The sequence below is a fragment of the Gastrolobium bilobum genome, unplaced genomic scaffold (assembly GCF_033153095.1).
Source record: "Gastrolobium bilobum isolate Gb01-03AN ecotype WA unplaced genomic scaffold, APGP_CSIRO_Gbil_v1 utg98293, whole genome shotgun sequence".
NCBI classification, from domain to species: Eukaryota; Viridiplantae; Streptophyta; class Magnoliopsida; order Fabales; family Fabaceae; genus Gastrolobium; species Gastrolobium bilobum.
Window position 1 is genome coordinate 2,500 of NW_026898522.1, and position 23,318 is coordinate 25,817.

The 23,318-nt window shown below is 35.0% G+C and overlaps 2 protein-coding genes across 3 annotated transcripts; one reads left to right on the forward strand and one right to left on the reverse strand.

Moving 5' to 3' along the window:
- Nucleotides 1-310: 310 nt before the first annotated feature.
- On the reverse strand, nt 311-846 carry LOC133317027 (uncharacterized mitochondrial protein AtMg00300-like). Its single transcript, XM_061518820.1, has 2 exons — nt 817-846; nt 311-673 (listed from the first exon to the last, which is right to left on the reverse strand). Exons 1-2 carry the CDS (start codon nt 844-846, stop codon nt 311-313), a joined length of 393 nt encoding a protein of 130 aa, XP_061374804.1.
- A 19,100-nt stretch (nt 847-19,946) lies between these two features.
- Nucleotides 19,947-22,639, forward strand: LOC133317032 (auxin-responsive protein IAA27-like). Of its 2 annotated transcripts, none has more exons than XM_061518825.1 (5): nt 19,947-20,704; nt 21,437-21,666; nt 21,887-22,028; nt 22,130-22,191; nt 22,395-22,639. In XM_061518825.1, the coding sequence occupies exons 1-5, from the start codon at nt 20,121-20,123 to the stop codon at nt 22,430-22,432; spliced, it is 1,056 nt and encodes a 351-aa protein (XP_061374809.1). In that variant the 5' UTR covers nt 19,947-20,120; the 3' UTR covers nt 22,433-22,639. The 2 variants fall into 2 exon arrangements, with proteins under 2 accessions (XP_061374809.1, XP_061374810.1); XM_061518826.1 differs by having other exon boundaries at nt 19,949-20,704; nt 22,388-22,639.
- The last annotated feature ends 679 nt before the right edge of the window (nt 22,640-23,318 follow it).

Genomic DNA, 23,318 nt, shown 5'->3' on the forward strand with positions numbered 1-23,318 from the left:
ATAGAGAAGCCCTAACAACCTCCAATAAGTGTCTATTTTTCTGCTCAGCTATCCCATTTTGTTGGGGTGTGTATGGGCAGGAAGTTTGATGCCGAATCCCATTAGTTTGGAGGAAGGAAAGGAAAGGAAAGAGGAGTTCAGATATTCAGTGTCATTATCGGATTGAAGAGTTTGAATTGATGTGTGATATTGTGTGTGAACCATGTTGTAAAATTTTTGGAAGGCAGGAAATACTTCATTTTTGTGTTTTAAAAGAGCTACCCAAGTCATACGGGTACATTCGTCAATGAAAGACACATAATAAAGAGATTTAAGAGAAAGAAGGAACTTGGGCAGGGCCCCATAAATCAGAATGCACAACTTGAAAAGGAACAACACTTTTATTTATACTTGGAGAAAAAGAAATTCGGTGGCTCTTGGCCAGTTCACAGATGTTGCATTGGGACACATCTTTATTGAAAGCAGTAAACAAACTGGGAAACAACTTCCTAAGATAATTAAAAGAAAGATGACCTAGACGCCTATGCCATAGCCAGACAGAATCTTCAGCCTGCTGCGAAGTAGTTGTGGCAGAAACACATTCCAATTGTTGGCCACCTTGCGGAGTAGCTTCAAGCACATAGAGCTGACCTTGTTTAACACCATAACCAAGTATCATCTTTGTGGAGATGTCCTGAAATACACAGAAAGTTGGCCAAAAAGTGATTGTGCAATTTAAGGTAGCAGTAATTCGACTCACAGACAACAGATTAAATTCGAGGGAAGGAACAATGAGGACAGAATCAAGAGATAAAGTATTGGATAAAAAAATGGAACCTTGACCAGTGATGGGGGAGGTACCACCATTAGCCGTGGAGATCACAGATTACGAGGAGGGGCCAATATTGGTGAGCTACCTGGAATCTCGAACCATATGATCTGAGGCTCCTGTGTCTATAATCCAGTTGGATTTCCAGAAAGTGTGGAGAGGGCTTGTGGCTTACCCAAGATGCTGGCGGAAGCAACATTTGCAGTGGGAATGAGTGCATCGGATCCTCGCCCAAGTGTCTTTTTTCTGGGTCGCTTGGAGAAATCCCACCAATCGGGGTAGCCAACCAATTCATAACAGCGTTGTTGAGAGTGGCCCTTCTCACCACAATGAGAGCACACATAAGAAGGTTTCTCTGGTTTGTTGCGATGAGAAGGAGCATGAGGTCCTGGGCGAGGGGAAAGGGTGGTCAGAGCAGAACTCTCAGGGGATTTATGGTGCCCCATGGTGAGGCGTTGCTGAGCCTCTCTTCGTACGCATACGTAGGTGCCTTCAAGATCCAATTTTGGATCCTTGCGCAAAATTTCCCCTCTGACCTGATCGAATTCAGAATCTAATACACTCAAAAAAATATGGACTCGAAGGCGAGTCATTGCAGAGTGCAAATGAAGAACACCATCAACCGTGTTTGTCTGGGCATGGAGGCGGTGATCAATTTCCTGGAATATGGACAGAAGTTCATTGTAATACGTGGACAGAGGGCGACCCATTTGCTTCGTGTGAAAGGAGCGTTGGTTAAGCTCGAAGAGACATGTTTCGTCTGAATCGTCGTAGAATGTTTGCTTGGCCGCATCCCAAATATCCTTTGCAGTGTCGAGACGAAGAAAGCGTTGCATGAGAGGGGGGCTCATAGAATCAATGAGCCAAGCCTTCACCTTCTTGTTGTCAGTAACCCAAGTAGCATAGCTCGGGTCATCAGGAGGTGGTTTGGGAGTTTCACCGGTAAGGAAGCCACCCTTATTGCGAGCACCAATGCACATATCCAGCAGTTGTGACTAGAGATGGTAGTTGGTTTCATCTAGAATTATGGTGACAGGGAGGGAAGAGTTATCTTGTTGGAGAATTATATTCTGAGAAGAGAAAGGAGGTACCGGCGTGGAAGAAGAAGTAAGTGGGGTATGAGGGATTTCGTCTTCGTTTTCCATTGAGAAAGAGGGATTAGGGATTTAGGAGGATGAATTTGGGGAAAGTGAGAAGGATACAGACACGTGGATGAGAAGAAGAAATATGGGGTGTACGCGTGGAAAAAGAAAGTGACGTGATGGAGAGAAGGAGAAATAAAGAAGAAAGAAAATTGGGTGGGTGGTGGAAAAAATTGTGACCAATATGAGACACAAGGAACAGGATCAGAACACTGCTCTTGATACCATGTCAAAATAAACTAAGACTTCTAAAATGCAATTCTCGTATATTCATTTACCTCAATAGAGGAGTATATTTATACACCAGTAACCAACTACCTCCTATTTTTCAGCTCCTATTAACAGATAGACTAGGAGTCAAAATTAACAAAATAATCCCTACAAACAAGCTATACAGTTTGAACAACTCAAACAACTCAAACAACTAAAGAATGATTTAAATTTTAGAATCTTCCGTTCAACACTATGTGATTGGGGAGAGAGAAAAAAAAGTAACTTTTCAGGTTTACACAAAGTATGACCGGTTATACTTTGTATAAATCACCTAAAAGTACACAAGCTTGTGTCCTTTAAAATAATACTTTTTTTCCAAAAAAAAATGGATTAGACAAAAAAAAGAGGTCCATAATAATCAACACTTGCAAAATTTGCATTTCTCCAAGCTTGTTTTCCATATTTTTCTTAAGAGGAAAATAGTATACATTAAACATGTATTCTAATTTTATCTAATTTAAGGACCAAATGTTTTAAATTGAGGACCACATTATATAATCTAATGTACCTGTAAAATCGAAATTGTTGCAATTGTCACATCACACGTCGATTGTATTCTGAAAAAAAAAATTCGGTTTTTTTTATTTAAACGATGCAGCTAAATGTTAATTTCAACTACAGTTGGTTCTAGCTTATTCAAGAAGACTCAACGTGTAAGTCCTCACTTGTGCCTTTCATTTCTTTGATGTAGCAAGTAATGGCTTTTCCTTTTGGTTTCTAACTTTTTCTGATAAAATACCCATAATGTTCTTTTGCAGCTCTCACAATTACCACTATGAGTTTTCGGTGCCCTTCATCCCAACCTGGCTTGTGAATTAGCCTTAAGAACTATTTAGTCCGAAATTGGAATGATTCTTTTTTTTATTTTATACAATAGTGAAAATTAAATACATAATCTAATACAAATTACTCAAACTTCTCACCACTAGACCAATCAGTGGCGGAGCCATGTTGGTGCTTATAGAGATTGGCTAATTTAGTCACGTTTCAAGCGTAGTTAAATAAACGTAACGAATCATGTTTCAATTTTTTTAAAAATTAGTCATGTTTTAAACGTAAGTATCGGCTAAATTTTTTAGTATCGGTTAAAACGCCTTGCTGGCTCCGCCACTGAGACCAATGGATTTAGAATGATTCTTTTGATTTCATGCAAAATTGACTTCCACTTCATCTGGGATATATTGTGCTTTGTCATTACATGGGATTGTTGAGTGCATTTATACATCTCAATGATATTTTTACAAGAGTTAACATATTTTTATTTTTTTGTGATAATAATTTTAAATTTGATCCTTATATGAAAATATTCCTAACTCAATCTTACGCGTATAATCATTTTTAATTTACTAATTACTGTTTATAATTATTATAATACCATCAATAGCACTGTGTAATTGAGTTTTACAAAGAGCATGTGGGCAGTGCTTATGTATTAAAATCTCGCAAATCTAGCATCGTGCTTGACAAAATGAATAAAGTGTATAGAAGATGCCAGGATTTGAATAATAGTAAAAGAAACCACTTAATATATAAGGTCAATTCAAGAATATGAATGTTATGAAGTTAGGATTCATGAAAATCTTTGTCCGAAATTAAGAAAGATAAAAGAAGGGATTGATTTGAAGTTTCATAGGAATCTAATAGTTTTCAAACGACTTAACCTTTTCAATGAACTGTGATCTTTCTTTTTAAGATATGCACGTTTTGGTCTTGAAATTTTTTAACATGCTTATCTCGTGAGATATTAGAAACAATGAAGCAGCCGACATGATTATGGTATATGAATTCTCCATGGCTAACATCAAGCTTATCTATATGCTGCTTCCCATTCAGCTACATATAATTTTGTGGTGTGTTAGCTGCTGATAATATCATGAACCAAAATTAATCAACATATATACAAAAGGGATATATCACTCTGTCATGAACCGGTTTTCTTCCCATAAATGTGGGTCGAAATATCAACGTTCAAGTCTTAATCTCTTTGGTCGCTTTCAGCTTCCAATCATTCTATCTTCTTTCCTTCGTGAAATATGAAAAGAATTAATTATCAGACAAGGAGGTTTCCAGAATGTAGGTCGTGACCAAAGCATGAGCTTTTGAAAATGACTTTCACGTGTATCAATTTTTTTTGTTTGAGTGCATTAAATTTTAACTTTGGAATGAAAACAAGTTGGTTGATACAAAAATTAATTCCCTACTTTAAGAGTCGGCTCAAGTGGCAATTACGAACCCCAAATTCAATTGCTAAAAGTGCAAGAGCTCGACTCTAGGACCTTTGGGACCATAACTAAATGATTGACGTGCTCGATTCGATATTAGTTTCATTACCTGGTTTATTTACCCGGTTCGAGTTGATTAATATAATAAATAACATTCATACAAAAATAAGAGATAATTAGACTACATTCTTAGCAATAAATTTTGTGCTACTACAATACATATGTTTAAAATTAATAATGAAGTCCTTCTTCATTAAGTTTTAGGTCCTACAATAATTTTATGTAAATCTTTTTTTTAGATGCATGTCCATAAATAATTTTAATGCGCATCTACCATTTCCCTCTGTTTCTAATAGAGTAATAGCATAATTGTTGGTTTACCGTCTGGAACTCTAAAATTTTGTTTGAGGCCAAAAGTTAATATAAGAGACAAACTTTTACTCAAATCACGATTTAAAACTTTCCAAAAGAAAAACAAAACATATATGCAGTTAATGTTTGGTGAAAAAACTTTGAAATCATGTTAATGATATCATTATTCTAAAAATTTGAACTTACTAGATCTGAGTTTTATATATATATATTAAAATTATTTCTGCAACCTCTTTACGTACAACAACGACAAGTGTATGGTTATGATTTTTCACATTTATTACTTTCATCCTTTGTATGGTTATGATTCCCCGCATTTAATGCTTTTAAGCATATATATGACAAGTATTTGATCGTTACACGTATAACAACTGCAGAAATATAACGTACAGCAACGACATGTGTATGGTTATGATTTTCCACATTTATTACTTTCATCCTTTGTATGGTTATGATTCCCCGCATTTAATGCTTTTAAGCATATATATAACAAGTATTTGATCGTTACACGTATAACAGCTGCAGAAATATAAACCCCCTGTATATATATATATTTGGTACAAGAGAGTTATATTTTTATTTAACAAAGTCTGAAGAGTGATAAGAAAAAAATATTATATGGTTTTTAAGTTTCACCATGTTGTTGTATTTCATTATTCTAAAGATATTATACGCAGTTAATGTTTGGTGAAAAAAATTTGAAATCATGTCAACGATGTCATTATTCTAAAAATTTGAACTTACTAAATCTGACTTATATATACGGTAAAATTATTTTTACAACCGCTTTACATATAGTAACGACAGATGTATGGTTATAATTTTTCACATTTATTACTTTTATCCTTTGTATGATTATGATTCTTCGCATTTAATGCTTTCAAGCATACATATGACAGATATTTGATCGTTGCACGTACAGCACACAGCCGCAGAAATATAAACATATATATATGGAAAGAGTGCCTTGTGAAGAAACCAAAAAGAAACAACCAAATGCAGAGCCCCACTAGACTTGGAGGCCCTTGTATTTAGTGGTCAGAGATAAAAAAGTAAGTGTGTGTTAAAGCCACTTAGCCACTCCCAAGAGAGAAGCTTAGGTGATGGGCGTAGTGAGGAACAAATAGAATCCCCTTTCAGTGAAAGGGATTTGCATTGGTTTTGCTTATCATGCCATGGTCATGGATTTCAAGTTTTACAACTTTTGTTTACTATAGCAATGGGGGGCAGCAAATGGGTCCCACAAGTCTCCCACTTTCTGACTTTCATATACATGTGATGAAAATGGGAAATTAGATAAGTGGGCAAAGTCAGAGAATAACATATTATTACTAAGGGGAATTGTTTTATTACGTAACATAATTTTGCTGCAAGAAGAGATAAGATTCATTTATATTTTTTATCTCTCCTATATTTTATCTTCTGTTACGTTAAGAAAATAATTCCCCTATTACTAAAGGTGGAAAGAAAATAAAAGCATCATAGTGAATCTTTCACTTCAATAGCCCCACTTTCTGTTACAGTGGAATTCATATATTCTGTCAATTAAATTGCCCCTTGACTTGAAGCACTTGTTGACATAGTCAAATAAATCGGCTCCGTAGTGTCGAATATTAATTTATCCTTCCTTTTTAAAAATGATAAATTTTCTGTTTTGTGTGTTGCGTTTTTATAAACTCAAATTTTTAAAATTTAATTCTATTGAAAAGTGAATTTCTAAGTAATAATTTATGTCTAAAATTTTTATTATAAAGTGATTTTAATAAAAGTAAAATTATTTCAATTTTTCTAAAACATGCTCGTAGATGTATATTTATTAATAAGGATAAGTAAATATTGTTAAAGTAATAATATAATGTTATGTTATAATTGTGAAATTGAATTTTCTTATCACAAAAATAACAGTATTGCTTTTTAGTATTTGACATCAAAATTGGTTTTATTCCAAAATTATCAAACATATTACTATAAATTTCAAATCAGGTTTGTACGCTTAAACATTATTACCCAACTTGCAAACAAATTTTTTGTACTAGTCACCTATATAGCAAAATATATATTGAATTCATTTTTTATCTAGGCTAAGGTTAGTATTTATAGAAGGTTTATTGTATTTTTTTTTTTTTTAAGCTAACAGATTAACAATAAGAAGAAGGTGGCAATTTTGGGGACATATTGGGTAGGAAAAAGAGTCATTTTGCCCGAATAAGAAGGCTATGAAAGAGTTTGGCTCATTAGATTTATTGCAATCAACAACCTCAAAAACCTAATAGTAGTCTTATTGCTTTTATCATGAAAGTGATCTGACACACTATTAGTTGTAGTTTTATCACAACTGAAAAAAGGATAAGTCAGAATATAATTTCCTCTCTGAAACACAATTGATCATATCTCTCGAGCTGTTGGTTGAGCTTACATTGTTTATTGTACAAAATTTCACTTTTCACTCGTTCAAATAAAGCTGGATCCATCGATATTAGTTGGAACTTGTAAGAGTTAAATTTTAAGAACTACATATTCTAAAACTTAGAACTTTCAGAAGAAGACCGGGGATTCTTCTGATTTATATCTTTAGGAGGCGTTTGGTATACGGTTTTTTCTCGGATTCTTGGGAAACTGATTTTTTTTAAATTTTTAAATTTTTGAATATTATCGTAAACTGAATGTAAAAATTATATTTTTGAAAATTGAGATTCCCGGATAAATAAAAATTTATCATCTACCCAACGTCCCCTTAGTATTTAGTAATAATTTAGGATAAAGTCCTAGTTAAAAAGTGCATTAATTAACTTGAAGTATCGCTATATATTGTGATTTTGCACTAGAGCTTTTGGCAAATATTGATTCCCTTCAATTCTTTATGTCCATGGTCTTTAGACTTTAGTTTAAGATGAGAATGATTCATTGAACGAGTAAGAAGCGCTCAAGATATGTATTAAGGTAGAGGGCCAGATTTGGTTGTGCCAATTAATTAAATTAAAGGGCGCCAGCGCAGTCCTATATGAACCTTTAACCAACGCGTGGGGAGCAACTGGGACACCATGGTCCACGCATCGTAAAGTCATTAAGCTGTTATTTTCATCATAATTTATCGCCCAAATCCATCATTCCAGCAAAAACACAAAAGCTCATTAAAGATTTCTGAGCTATTTGATTGCATCCCAGCAAGCATGGGCCAATATTATGAGTAGACTAACGCTTTTCTTCATATGTTCTTGCTCATTTCTGATGTTGATATCACCCTTCGATAAAAAGGAGAAAAAACCCCAACTATTTCTGTATGAAAATTTTTCCTAATTAATTTGGCTTCTCTAGTTTAATACAGATTCATCTAATTAAGCATATGAGAGGAAGTTTCTCCTTAATTTTTGTCCTAGCTAGTGCAGTCAAAGAACTTTCTCACTTTATCGAGTGGTTACAATTATATCGTTTTTTTTTTTTGAGATATTTCAATCGGTTCATCTGCTTAGTGACTAGTCTGATTCGAGATAAGTTCTGGGATTAATACTTTAAACTCCTCTCAAAGACAGTACTAGGGATTAAGACTTTAAACTCCTCTCAAAAACAATACTAAAGATGATCGAATACATGTTTTCACCCTCACCTGCTTAATTTCCTGGCGCCCACTGACCTACCATCATTTGATTTCGTATTTGTTCCTTTAATTTGAGCTTGTTTGCTTAACTATTTTTTTTTTTTTGGTGAAGTGTTTTGTGTTGGGCTTCCTCCTTCAATGTTAAGCTCAAGCCCATTTGAGGGGTTTCCTAAAAACCCTAACCCTAATTTTCACCTCCTCTATATATACTCATTAGTTGTGGGTGGAGGCTAGGTCAGATTTGAGAGAACAAATTTGAGAGAATTATTTGATTGTTTGAGCAAGGCTTTATGCTTTGCATTTGAAAGATCTCTAGAGAGAGAGTTTGAGTGAAACATCTCTAGGGTAGTTTGAATATCACCATTGTTGGAGAGGTTGAGTTAACCACCACATTGGTGATTCTGATTATTTGTAACCATTATTTTCATAGTGGATTTTTGATCTGGACTAGGTCCCGTGGGTTTTTACTTTTTCATTGAAGAAGATTTTCCCACGTTAAATCTGGTTGTGTTCTTCTTCTCTCTCTCTCCTGTGTTTAATATTCGATTTTTCCGCTGCGCTGCCTGACCTGGTGAAGTTCAGGCTGAGGTATTGCCGAGATCCGAGATCATGATCTTGTTGATTGACTTCCGCACAAAGGCCCCTGAGCCGAGCTTGAGGGAACTGAGTTTTCCAAACAGTGGTATCAGAGCCCGGGTTCGACGGGTTCTTAGGGGGACGAGATGGAGACCAGTGGCATAACTCATGATGGAGATATGTTCAAGTTGACCGCATACAATTTCACATATTGGAGACCGATGATGGAAGATCATCTCTACTGCAAAGATTTGCACGAGCCCATTATCCTTGATGAGAGACCAGCAGGCAAGACAGATAAGGAGTGGGAGATCCTGAGTCGGAAGGCGGTAGCCACGATCAGGAAATATATTGATAAAAGCCTCTTTGAGCACGTGTCTGAATTCACGAACGCGTATGAGTTGTGAACGAAATTAGAGTCCATGATTCAGAAGAAGACTCCCAGGAACAAAGCACACCTGGTTCGCCGACTTGTTAAGCTTGAATACAAGGACGACATGAGCATGATTGAACACCTGAACACCTACAAAGGTATTGTGAATCAGCTGTCAAAGGCTGATATGAAAATTGATGAAGAATTGCAGGTATTGCTGCTGTTTAGCTCGCTGCCAGAAAGCTGGGATACTCTGGTGGTGACCCTGAATAACTCGACTCCAGATGGAAAATTGAAGATGGATGTCGTGACTAACAGCCTCCTGGGCGAGGAATCCAGGAGAAGAGAACGAGGTACTTCGAGTACGTCTGAGGCCAATGTTGCTGAGAACAAAGGGAAATTCGACTCCCGCGGTAGAAGCAAAAGCCGAGGTAGAGGTCGTGACAGACGAGACAAGTCCAGAGGTCGGTCAAAGCCGAAATATGAGTTGAAGTGCTTTTACTGTGGAAAGATAGGCCATAAGAAACCAGACTGCTGGACCCTGTAGAATGATGAGAAGAACGGCTCTGTGAAGCCGGATCAGATTATTCTCAAGAAGAGGGAAGACAAGAGCACCACTGCGGTGGCTACCAACCCTGATGCCGATATATTCCTCCTTGGTGAGGATAATTATTTGAATGTTGCATATGATGACTGCACCTGGATTGTTGACTCCGGTGCCTCCTTCCACGTTACTCCACACAAAGGTTTTTTCTCCTCTTATCGAGGTGGTGATTTTGGAGTCGTGAAGATGAGAAATCAAGTGACCAGCAATATTGTTGGTGTCGATAATGTAACTCTGACCACGGATGTCGGATGCCGACTTGTGTTGAAAGATGTGAGGCATATTCCTGACATGCGTTTGAACCTAATCTCGGTAGGCAAACTTGATGATGCCGGGTTAGTGAACTACTTCGGTAGTGTGAGATGGAAGCTGGCCAAGGGAAACTTGGTCGTGGCCCGAGGTAAGAAAGAAGGCTCCTTGTACGTGATGCAAGGAAAGATCAATAGCGGAGAAGCCAATTCTGTTCGAGATGAACCTAGCTTGGAGCTATGGCACAAGCGCCTCAACTACATGAGCGAGAAAGGGCTACAGATCCTGAACAAGAAAGGATTATTGACCGGGTTGAAAGGCCAAGCGTTGGAGAGTTGCACGCACTGCCTAGCTGGAAAGCAGCACCAGGTTTCTTTTGTGAGACCGGATCAACCAAGAAGACGAAGGAATATTCTTGACCTCGTCCATACTGATGTTTGCTCCATGTTGGAGAAATCTCTTGGAGGAGCTCAGTACTTTGTTTCATTTATTGATGACCATTCCCGCAAAGTGTGGGTATATTTGTTGAAGACTAAAGACCAGGTACTCCAATCCTTTAAAGAATTCCATGCGATGGTTGAAAGGGAGACTGGCAAGAAATTGAAGGTGGTCCGATCTGACAATGGTGGTGAGTATTGCGGCCTGTTTGATGCATACTGCAGAACGACCGGGGTCCGACTTGAGAAGACGCCCCCCAAGACTCCACAGTTGAATGGACTTGCTGAGAGGATGAACAGAACTATTGAAGAGAAGGTCCGAAGCATGTTATCCAATGCCGGATTGCCGAAATCATTCTAGGGAGAAGCCGTCAAAACTGCTGTTGATTTAATCAACCTCTCACCATCACGGCCACTTAAAGGAGAAATTCCAGAAGAAGTCTGGACAGGTCGGAAAGCGGCCTATAATCAATTGAAGGTGTTTGGTCCCGAGCTTTCGTGCATATCCCTAAAGATAAAAGGGCCAAACTTGATGCAAAGACTAAATAATGCATTTATCTTGGTTCGCCGAGATGTGAGTTCGGGTTCCGACTTTGGGATCCAATCAATAAGAAGATAGTGAGAAGCCGAGATGTGATCTTTCATGAGCATGAGAACATTCATGACATCTCGAAGCCCAAAGTCTGGGTTACTGTCAGACGTGAAGAACCCATCCCTCTTGTCCGAGCTGAAGCAGGGGGAGAAAATCAAGAAAATGAAGAAAATGATGATCAGCAACAAGCTGAAGATGACCAAGACACTGAGGTCCGAGTTGATAATGAGATCCGGGATGAGAATGATGAACCAGGTTCTCAAGCTGAAGAACAGCCGAGATATCCAACTCGAGAAAGAAGACCCTCTACGAGATACCCATGTGATGAATACACTGTTGTTGCTGAAGACGGTGAGCCTCAGAGTTATGATGAGGCTGTGACTAGCTCAGAGAAAGAAGAATGGGAAAAGGCAATGCAAGACGAGATGAAGTCTCTGCACGAGAATCAGACTTATGAGCTGACTGAATTGCCAAAAGGAAGACGAGCTTTGAAAAATAAATGGGTCTACAAGATTAAGAATGAAGAAAACGGGCAAAAGCCGAGATACAAAGCCCGGATTGTAGTGAAAGGCTGCAATCAGAAGAAATGAGTTGATTTTGAGGAGATTTTTTCTCCTGTGGTGAAAATGACCTCGGTCCGAACTGTGTTAGCCATGGCGGCTTCAATGGACCTCGAGGTAGAACAAATGGACGTGAAGACGGTATTTCTTCACGGTGACTTAGAAGAAGAAATATATATGGAGCAACCTGAAGGATTCCAAGCTCCAGACCAAGAAGACTTGGTATGTCGTTTGCAAAAAAGCCTATATGGCTTGAAGCAAGCACCTCGACAGTGGTACAAAAAGTTTGAATCATTCATGACTGATCATAAGTTTGAAAAGACAGATGCCGACCACTGCGTATTTGTGAAGAGGTATGAGGCCGAAGATTTTCTGATTTTGTTGTTATATGTTGACGACATGCTTATTGTAGGGAAAGATAAATCGAGGATAGCCGCCCTGAAGAAGGCGTTGAGCTCGTCTTTCGCAATGAAGGACCTCGGCCCTGCAAAGCAGATTCTTGGAATAAAGATTATCCGAGATAGACAGAAGAAGCTACTGTGGCTGAGTCAAGAGAAATATATTGAGAAGATTTTGAAGAGATTCAGCATGGACAAAGCCAAGACAGTGAGCACCCCCTAGCCGGACACATAAAGCTGAACCAAAAGCAATGTCCGAGATCTGATGAAGACAAGGATGAGATGATGAAGGTCCCTTACCAATCCGTTGTCGGAAGCTTGATGTATGCAATGGTTTGCACTAGACCCGACTTGGCGTATGTTGTTGGAATGGTAAGCCGGTATTTGTCAAACCCCGGCAAAGAGCACTGGGAAGCAGTGAAGTGGATCTTCAAGTACCTCCGAGGTACGACAGACTTATGTCTCCGATTTGGAGAAGGCAAAGCCGAGTTGCAAGGATACTCGGATTCTGATTTAGGGGGAGACGCCGACTCGAGGAAGTCGACTACAGGATATTTGATGAGATTTTCCGGAGGAGCTGTCTCTTGGCAATCAAGACTTCAGAAATGTGTTGCACTATTTACAACTGAGGCAAGCAAAGAGATGCTGTGGATGAAGAAATTCCTCATGGAACTTGGCCATGATCAAGACAAGTACGAGCTGGGTTGTGACAATCAAAGCGCAATCCATCTTGCGAAGAATTCGACCTATCACTCCCGCACTAAGCATATTGATGTGAGGTATCACTGGATCCGGGATGTGGTGGAAGGTGGTGAGCTCGAACTCGTCAAGGTGCACACTAACCAAAATTGGTCCGACATGATGACAAAGCCGGTTCCAGCAAGAAAATTTGAAGACTGTTGTGAAGGAGCCGGGTTGATGCTGAAGCCGACGCATTGAAGTCGAAGGGGGAGATTTGTTGGGCTTCCTCCTTCAATGCTAAGCCCAAGCCCATTTGAGGGGTTTCCTAAAAACCCTAACCCTAATTTTCACCTCCTCTATATATACTCATTAGTTGTGGGTGGAGGCCAGGTCAGATTTGAGAGAACAAATTTGAGAGAATTATTTGATTGTTTGAGCAAGGCTTTATGCTTTGCATTTGAAAGATCTCTAGAGAGAGAGTTTGAGTGAAACATCTCTAGGGTAGTTTGAATATCACCATTGTTGGAGAGGTTGAGTTAACCACCACATTGGTGATTCTGATTATTTGTAACCATTATTTTCATAGTGGATTTTTGATCTGGACTAGGTCCCGTGGGTTTTTACTTCTTCATTGAAGAAGGTTTTCCCACGTTAAATCTGGTTGTGTTCTTCTTCTCTCTCTCCTGTGTTTACGTTTTGATTTTTCCGCTGCGCTGCCTGACCTGGTGAAGTTCAGGCTGAGGTATTGCCGAGATCCGAGATCAGGATCTTGTTGATTGACTTCCGCACAAAGACTCCTGAGCCGAGCTTGAGGGAACTGAGTTTTCCCAACACTTTGTTAGAGATATATAAAAAAATCATTAATGTAGCACTTAGCCAATAGTTTAACCTTTTGGGTTAAATTGATTCTTTACATGGTATCAAAGCCTCCGTGAAATTTCTTAGTACAGATAAGTGAGCCTGTGCATTATCCACCTTTCAAGCCCAATTGGCTCTTGTATGAAGAGACGTATTAAAAATATATAAAACTATTAATAAGTCCTCACCCACTAGCTTAAGATTTTGGGTTGAATATTGATTATTTACTTTGTATTAGAAACTTAGTGTCCCAGGTTTCGATCATCGCCACCCCTCATCCAACAACTTAAACTTTTGAATTTTTATTTTAACTTGATCTTTATGTGTTTTGTAAGGTATATAACTATCTATCTTTCTTTTGGCACATGTGTATATATAACTATCCATTTACTCAAAAAATATAACTACCGTTAGCCTAAGTTTTTCTATAATTTAATGTTAAACATTATAAATCAAGAATTTAAATAAGAATATTAAGTATTCATTAATTTCACGTTGATATATTTATGTCAAGTGTAGTGACTTTTCTTTATGATGCAAACAATATTTTTGTTGATAGAATCTATAATATAAGGAGAAAATGTTTATCTTTTTAAAGGATGGTCATTTTAATTAAAACTAGAACTTTTATTTAAAATTTAAATTAAAAAAAATCACCAATTTTCTCCTTCCATAATTTCTATTGTGTATCTCTTTTTATTATTTAAAATGTATAATTATATGTCCTTTAAAAAGACAAACATCAAACTCCTAATATAATAATATAAACATTTATCAAACTCTTGACGCGTAAGAGAAGGAGTAGGCGTAACGTAATAATCCATGATGGAAGGATTATTATATAAATAAGTATATTTGTAACTAAGTCTTTGTTACTAGGGTGTTAACGGGCCGAGTCGAGTCTTAAGTCTGTGTTTAAATATGCTAGCCTGACCAAGTCTATTACCTGTTATAAATATAATTATCAGTCTGTGGCTTGACTTATTTACAAAAAATAAAAGCCTGATTTAGCCTGTTTGAAAAAACAAAAACATTATTTATGCAGTGGATAATTGAATTTGAATTTGAATTTTGGATTTGAATTTTTAACTTTGTAATGATGAGAAAACTTTTAGAAAATTTTGTGTGACAGACAACTCATTTAATGTCCCACTACTTTTCTTTTGTTGTATATTATGAGTAAAAAGACCTCTACTTTTCTTTTGGTGTATATCCCACTATTTTTTGTATGGATAATTGTTAGCCCTATTAATGTTGCATAAAAAATAAAAACATTAAAAAAAATTGTAAAATAACAAAATTATTTATATTGTAAAATAAATTCAATATTTGGAAATAAATTAAATGAAAAATTATGTAAACTTGATATGCGGGAAAAGAGTTCAGCATTTAATATTTATGCAGTGAAAAAAGATATATATAATAAATTTGAATTTAATATAAAATTATAGATTAAACAATAAAATATTTAAAATTATAAAAATACATTTATAGTCAATAAAAATTATTTCAAATTTCAAATTTAAAAGAAAAAAAATAAGAAATGGCATAATTTATAGTTTACTAAAAATAAATTAAAATTGTAACATAAAAATTTTAAATATACATGTATAACCAATTAAAATAATATACATGTATTTTTAAAAAAAAATATTTAACATAAAAATTTTAAATATACATGTATAACCAATTAAAATAATATATAAAAATCATAAATTAAAATAGAAAAAAATTGTATAAAAAATATGTATAATTAATATAAAAAGTTTTAAATTTTAAATTTAAGTAAAAAATGACGTCTGTCATTCTGTAAAAAAAATTATTAAAATTTAAGAACTATAAAAATAAAAATTTTAATTTAGTACATAAGAAAGAAATTAAACTTTCATTTTTTTATTGCAAGAGTGTAATTAACACAAATACTTGCAAAAAATAATTATTTATATAAAATGCTGACAGTTAGAGGTGAAAAACTGGGCTCGGTCTGGAGGGCCGGCCCGCAATATATTTTTATAATTCAATTGAAATTTTATTTTTCTTCTTTTATAATTAAATTACTAAATCTGATTTCAATTTTTGTAAATACAAATTTGTGAAATTCCAAAGACTAACGACACTAATCCTTGCAAAAAAAATTATTTATATAAAATGCTGACAGTTAGAGGCGAAAAACTGGGCTCGGCCCGGAGGGCCGGCCCACTAATATACTTTTATAATTCAATTGAAATTTTATCCTTCTTCTTTTATAATTAAATTACTAAATCTGATTTCAATTTTTGTAAATACAAATTTGTGAAATTTCAAAGACTAACGACACGAATCCTTGTAAAAAAATTATTTATATAAAATGCTGACAGTTAGAGGTGAAAAACTGGGCTCGGCCCGGAGGGCCGGCCCGCTAATATATTTTTATAATTCAACTAAAATTTATCTTTCTTCTTTTATAATTAAATTACTAAATCTGATTTCAATTTTTGTAAATATCAATTTGTGAAATTTTAAAGACTAACGACACAAATTCTTGTAAAAAAATAATTATTTATTATTATTTTATAAATCTGATTGTAGTAAATGAAAGTTCATCTCTGAGATAAAATATAAAAACCTAGACGCAACTATAAAAATCTTTTTTTGTGGAAATATAAAAATCTTTTACATGCTTATAGTTAGAGGTGGCAAACTGGACTCAGCCCGGAAGGCCGACCCACAAACACATTTTTATAATTAAATTAAAATTTCATCCTTCTTCTTTTATAATTAAATTCCTAAATCTGATTTTTATTTTCGTAAATACAAATTTGTAAAAGTTCAAATACTAACGACACAAATCCTTGCAAATAATAATAATTTATTATTATTTTTTAAATGTGATTACAATAAATGAAAGTCTATCTCAAAGATTAGTGTAGTTATTTTTATTTTGTTCATATGCATTTGTTGCAATGTAAGCAAAAAATATGACTTATACATGCTTATTTGATTAAGTTGCATTCATATCCCGTTCAGACAACATTTTTTTTGGTCCTTAAAAAAATTTAATCCAATCTTTTTTTTTTGCCGATACTATGACTTTTGGGTGTTAACATATTAGTGTTACTTATTTAATGATTTTTTGCCTTCTGTATCGTTGGCACAAGGAACAAAAATCACACAAGAAATGACATATTTAGTAAGTGTTGAACTCATCCTTCCAATGATTGCTAAGAAATGACATTGAATGAATATCGTTTTCATATTATAGGTAAAAGCTGATATTTTAAATCCATATTTACTTGGTGTTATTGTTACCTTGATTTTGTTGATGAATGTTATAGTTAACAATGATTGGTACGCATTTTTTTATATCCCTTTCTCATGTTAACATGGTGTATTATAACGTATTATGGTGTATTATGATGTAGTTGTATGCAAAATTAATTATCCCTCTGAATAACAGATTTTTGTTTGTGGTTGATATTTGCAAAACTCTGTGTCAATGCTGTAATTTTTTTTACCTGATATTATAACGTATTATGGTGTATTATGATGTAGTTGCATCGCACGGGTAATATACTAGTAATATAATAATATAAACATTTATCAAACTCTTACACGTAAGAGAAGAAGTAGGCATAACGTAATAATCCATAATGGAAGGATTATTATATAAATAAGTATATTTGTAACTAAGTCTTTGTCACTAGGGGTGTTAACGGGCCGAGTCGTGTCGATCTTTGGTCTTAAAAGGTTAAGTCTGTGTTTAAATATGCTAGCCTGACCAAGCCTATTACCTGTTATAAATATAATTATCGGCTTGTGGCTTGACTTATTTACAAAAAATAAAAGCCTGATTTAGCCTGTTTGAAAAAAATAAGATAACAAAATTTTATCCAAACAGAATATACAATCAACAACATTAGTAATTTCAGAAATATTCATAAATTCAATGTATATCCAAACAATATAATATAGAACAATATCATTCAAAAAGTTTGTTTAACCAATAAAGTAGGGTGAAATGGATTGAGGAGAAATAGAGCTATTACAAGTAGTATAAAAAAAATATAAAAAATATATATATATATACTAGGCCAGCCTGAGAGGCTCTAAGGCCGAGCTTTTAAATTAGAGCCCGATGCCTTTTTATTGAACGATCTTTTATACAAGTTCAAGTCTTGTGCCAACAATCAATTTTAGACATGTAAGTTCAGACCTTCACGAGCCGAGCCAAAGGCCCTTGATTCGTTTAGCACGCTTATTTGTCACTATATGAATATATATTTTTAAGGACATCCTATTAGATTTAGAGAAAAAAATTTCTGCAGTTACTGCAGATAAGTTATCTGCATTTATTTTCAAAACGACGTTGTTTTGATATTGAAAAATAAAAAATTTATAATTATAAAGACTATAATAACCCTAAAATAAATTAAAATTATAAAAATATCATGATTTTCATCCCAAAACGACGTCGTATTAAGCTTACTGTAGATAACTTATCTGCAGTAACTGCGAAAAAAACGAACTCTTAAATTTAATATAGACGTTTTAAGTTTTTGTGACAATTCTATAGAATAAAAATCATGACTTCAATAGATAATCCTAAAATTATGTTTTAATTTCATGTAGTTATTGTATGATTTTACTTACATATTATTAGTTGTCTATCACAATTGATGGGGCTTTAAAGTTCAACAAGGAAATTATGGCATTGATGAAGCAGTCCCATGTACCAAAAAGAAGGAAAGACACGTACAACTATAATGTTCGAACTACCAATAATACATTATATATATTGATAAGTGGGGGCGCAATCGACGACGATGCATTATACCAAGTCCATAATTTTAATTTAAGAGAAAATAATGACTTCAAGTCCTGGATTAATTGGTTGCGAATAAATTATTATGATAGGTGCCACTCTGTCCTTCGCCAACCTCAATTTGCACAAACAACTTGTTAGGTTTTCGATACGTATGTTGGGTCTGGACTCCGGAGAATTAGTATCCGCCTCAATTTTAGACAAAACTGGATACTTCTTGCTTTTTCAACTAACGAATTTTTTAATGATGGCTCGGCTACAACCGTTACTTTTATAATTTTTCTTCTTCTTTAAATATGCAAATACACAAGTTTAACATGAAACGCCAAAAAGTCAAAGCGTGTTTACATACAAATTTAGATAAAGAAAAAAATTTGAAAAAAAAAATAAATTATTTTCAGTGGCGCCACTATTTTGGAAGTTAATAAACATTTTGTCGTAAAATTTTTATTTATTTATCAATGTATGGGGTAAACGCATAAGGGAAGAGAGGAGGGAATGAAGCGAGGTAGACACAACACAAGAGCAAAACAGTTAACAGACAAGACATTTTAATTTATGAAATGAAATAAAAAAGGAAGATGCAATGATGAACGTTTTACTCCGTCAAAATTCAACCCCAACAACTGAACGCCGTTTTGTCCCCTAACCACACCATATAGAGTGATCTCCACCGTCGGATCTCATCTTATCATCCTTCTCTTCCCACTTTTGGATCTTCATAATTATTACGATTGGATACGATGCGATACGAGCGTGGATGAATATGCACCGCCACAGTTATTCTCTCTCTCAGTTATAATAATTCCATACTCTGCAATTTGGAACTTTGTGTCTAAAGTAATGTACTAAATGGTAAAGTGGGAGGGAACAGTGCGTAAAAGGTTGCCGGGGAATACTCAGCCACCTGTCGGTGCAATTTCTTATACTTAATGCCCCAACATATGAAAAGCATCCAACCCAATAATAATATAACCTATTTTAGTAATTTTCAATGACCAAAACATTGCTAAAAAAATAATACCTATATACACTAGTCATTGTTATCATATCTCGGATTATTATACTATATTATACGTATAAGGAAAAAAAAAATTGATGGGAAAAATAATTGGAAGAAGTGTTTCTCGTTTCAAATGATACAAGTTATGTCATTTTAAGAGAGATAAATATAAAATAATATTTTTTATTTAAAATTTAGATTAAAAAAAAATCATCCACTTTCTTTCCCATGATTTTTTTATTCCTTGTGTCTATCTCTTTCTTAAAATGACAAAATTTATGTCATTTAAAATGATAAACATCAAACCCAAAATAATTACCCTTAATTTTCTCTTTCTTTTTTTGGCAAAAGTTTGCTACAGAAAGGCCCAAGAAGGTTCTTTTCTGCATCAACAAAACCAGCTCCTGGACTAGAACATATCAATATCAAACCATAACTGCTGTTTAAGCTTTTCTTTCTGACTTCCTTTCTTGCTACTCTGTTGTTTCCAAGTTTTGTGTATTTATTATACATAATATACTTCACTTGTTTAAACTTGTGTTGCATATTTGGTAATCCTTTGATCTTGCCATTTTGATGTCTAGACCATTAGAGCATGATTACATAGGCTTGGGGCCTGAGAATCCATCAATGGACGGAAGCTCTGAAAAAATATCATCTTCTTCTTCTGCTGCTTCCACTCTCTCCTCTGAGAATGGTAAGACCTCTTCTCTCAACTTCAAGGAGACAGAGCTTAGGCTTGGCTTGCCTGGTTGTGAGTCTCCTGAGAGAAAATCAGGTTATGGGGTGTCTCTTTTTGGCAAGGATTTGCAGAACAAGCATAATGTTTGTTCTGTTGCAAGCCCTTTGAAGAACCTTGTGGCTGGGTCTAAGAGGGGCTTCTCTGATGCTATTGATGGCTCTTCTGGGAAATGGGTTTTCTCTGTGAATGATGGATCTGAGGTTGATTTGGGAAAAGGAGCTCCTTTGTTCTCTCCAAGAGGAGGGAATGTTGGGAAGCCTATTGTTGGTTTGGAGAATCAAACTAACACCCAGCAGGGTAATACCACTTCACCAACCATCAAAGAGGTTAGTGTAGTTCCCCAATCTGCCAAGCCAGGTCAGGAAAAGAATAATCAGGTTGCTCGAACAAATGAGCATGCTAGTGCTCCTGCTGCAAAGTAAGTTTGCATCCTGTTTATCTTTTTACTATTACTTTTTTTCCTGTTCTATTTACTGTCGACATCTTTTGCATACTGGTATAATCAAATGAAGAGAGGAACTGATTAGTAAACGAGTTTGAATTATATGTCATGTTTTCGTTGCCTGGACAAGGGTGAAAGATATAGTAATTCATGAAAGGAGCCTTTCATTGGCTGTTCAATGTTTTTTTTTTTTTTCCTCATAGAGGATTTGAAATTGTGAGTATCAATGGGAAATTTAAATTTTGGAGTTTGGTATTATGTCTATTGTATTTCTAATACCTTATTTTTTTTATAAAAAGAAAAAGAAAAATTCTAAACTTTGTCTCTGTCAGTTATGGTTCGTTATTTTGGTGATCAGTTCAAGATTTTGCTAAAGCTCTTGTAAACGAATGGTGTGATGAAAAAGTGAAGTTAATATTCATAACCCTGGTTTTATAGCAAGCTTGTATGATTGTTATTTTTTGCTGACTTCATTCTTTGTGGTTCTACCCTTCAAATCTTCAATATGCATAATTTTTTCTTTTTTTGGATGTTGTTTTAGATAGATGTAGTTTGTTGAGCTAAAAGTGAAATCTTCCATGGAAGTCCAAAAATAGTGGCTAATGAAAATTTTCCTTTATGGGAAAGGTTTTTATGTTCTAATAATTATTACCCTTATATATTCTTCATGGGGAGTGGGACTAATGAAATATCAAACCTTTGCTACAGGGCACAGGTTGTGGGATGGCCACCAATTCGATCTTTTCGAAAGAACACAATGGCCTTTAATATGACAAAGAACAGTGATGAAGCTGAGGGAAAACCAGGATTTGGTTGTCTCTATGTAAAGGTAAGTATGGATGGTGCCCCTTATCTCAGAAAGGTTGATCTGAAAACCTACAACAACTATGTGGAACTTTCTTCGGCTCTTGAGAAGATGTTCAGCTGCTTTACCATTGGTAGGACCTCTACCTTCTTCAATATGCTTTCATTAGCTACTTATTTTGATTTTTGACTGAAGTTGATATAATGTCCTTTGTCCATTAGTTTCGTAGTTTGGCCTCCAAATGCGTATAGTATTTTATAAAATTGAATAATGCTGTGAAACATCTTAGCTAGCTCCTTTCGAATTCTGAATAGCCACTTTGCACCATAACATTTTCCTTTTCCTAAAATTAGGGCAATGCAATTCTCCTGGACTTCCTGGGAAAGATGGACTAAGTGAGAGCTCTTTGAGGGATCTTCTCCATGGCTCTGAATATGTTCTTACATATGAAGATAAGGATGGAGATTGGATGCTTGTTGGTGATGTTCCTTGGGAGTAAGTTATTTCTCCTTTTTTTCATAAATCCTTAAAGCTCATTTTTCAATCATGACAGTTCAGTGGTTGAACTTGTTAACTCAAATCCTTTGTTGATGCAGGATGTTCACTGACTCATGTAGGAGACTAAGGATTATGAAAGGCTCTGAGGCAATTGGGCTAGGTATGTCCTATTCTTATTTTAATCATGCATTTATCAGGTTGCAGTATTGCACCCATGCTTTCCAGTTGAAAATTTTAAACTCTAGGCTCTTTTAATGAAGTTGTAAATATTATCTTTCATCATAGTCTTTTGATATGGATCACTGGTTTTATGTTGGAATGCAAAATTGCTTAAAAATATGTTCTCAATTGACTAGGTTGCAGCTCCAAGGGCCATGGAAAAATCTAGGAGCCAAAACTAGTGCAGAAAAACCCGCTGGACCAAGGTGGGATATTCAAAGAAGCATATAAAAGGTTTACAAGGGAGTTTGAGTTTATGGTTTTGTTCCAAATCAAAAGTATATGTAATTCAGTATCTCAGTTTTTTGTGCATTTATAGCCTGACAAGTTTTACATCTTAGAATTTAACTGGAGACATCCAGACCATATATCCACATATTTTGTTTGTATCTTTGGATTCTTGTTGCTGTATAAATGAATTGCTTTTAGTTGTGCTTTATCCTCTATAACTATTCTTCATTAATTTTCATTATGTATTTGTTCTTAATAATATACATACCCAATCTTTTATATTTTGATATTAAGATGTTAATAACCATACCTCTTTGGCTCATAATGTTGTTAGCCCCCAAAATAAAAAGGAAATATGCAAGAAGCTGTGCTGAAAAAGCATATCTCACTAGTTGAAAAAAGCATTTCCCCCAAAATAACCATACCACGTGATGTCTTGAATTCTGCCATTATTTTTGCATGTTTTCAAGGTCGCTCTCCAAATTCTAAAAGCTTGTTGAAAAGAACAGAACATGCTGGAATACTTAAAAGCTTAAGCCTTACGCATGATATTTTATTTGGCAACCCTAACTGAAATTCTATTCTAATGAACGGGTGGGTGGATTAGCATGTTGGCCGAAGAGATTAATTAAAAAAAAAATTCTTAGTAAAGATATAATTTGGAGTTTAACTCGAAAACACCTCTGAGTTTTGATTGGAAAGCCCACAGCTCAAATTTTAGTAGATTATGGCTCTGATTGTACTCACTTTCATTTCCTGTTCTTTCTTTCTGGTATACTAATTCTTATTCTTAATTAAAACTATTAGCCCCACAAGTATTGTATTTCCTTGAAATTA

Coding starts and splice junctions, on each gene's coding strand:
- LOC133317027 (XM_061518820.1), bottom strand. CDS start 846: ATGGTGGTACCTCCCCCATCACTGGTCAAG. Junction 674..816: donor CTCCCCCATCACTGGTCAAG/GTTCCATTTTTT, acceptor TGTGTATTTCAG/GACATCTCCACAAAGATGAT.
- LOC133317032 (XM_061518825.1), top strand. CDS start 20,121: ATGTCTAGACCATTAGAGCATGATTACATAGGCTTGGGGCCTGAGAAT. Junction 21,667..21,886: donor GTTCAGCTGCTTTACCATTG/GTAGGACCTCTA, acceptor TCCTAAAATTAG/GGCAATGCAATTCTCCTGGA. Junction 22,029..22,129: donor GTTGGTGATGTTCCTTGGGA/GTAAGTTATTTC, acceptor TTGTTGATGCAG/GATGTTCACTGACTCATGTA.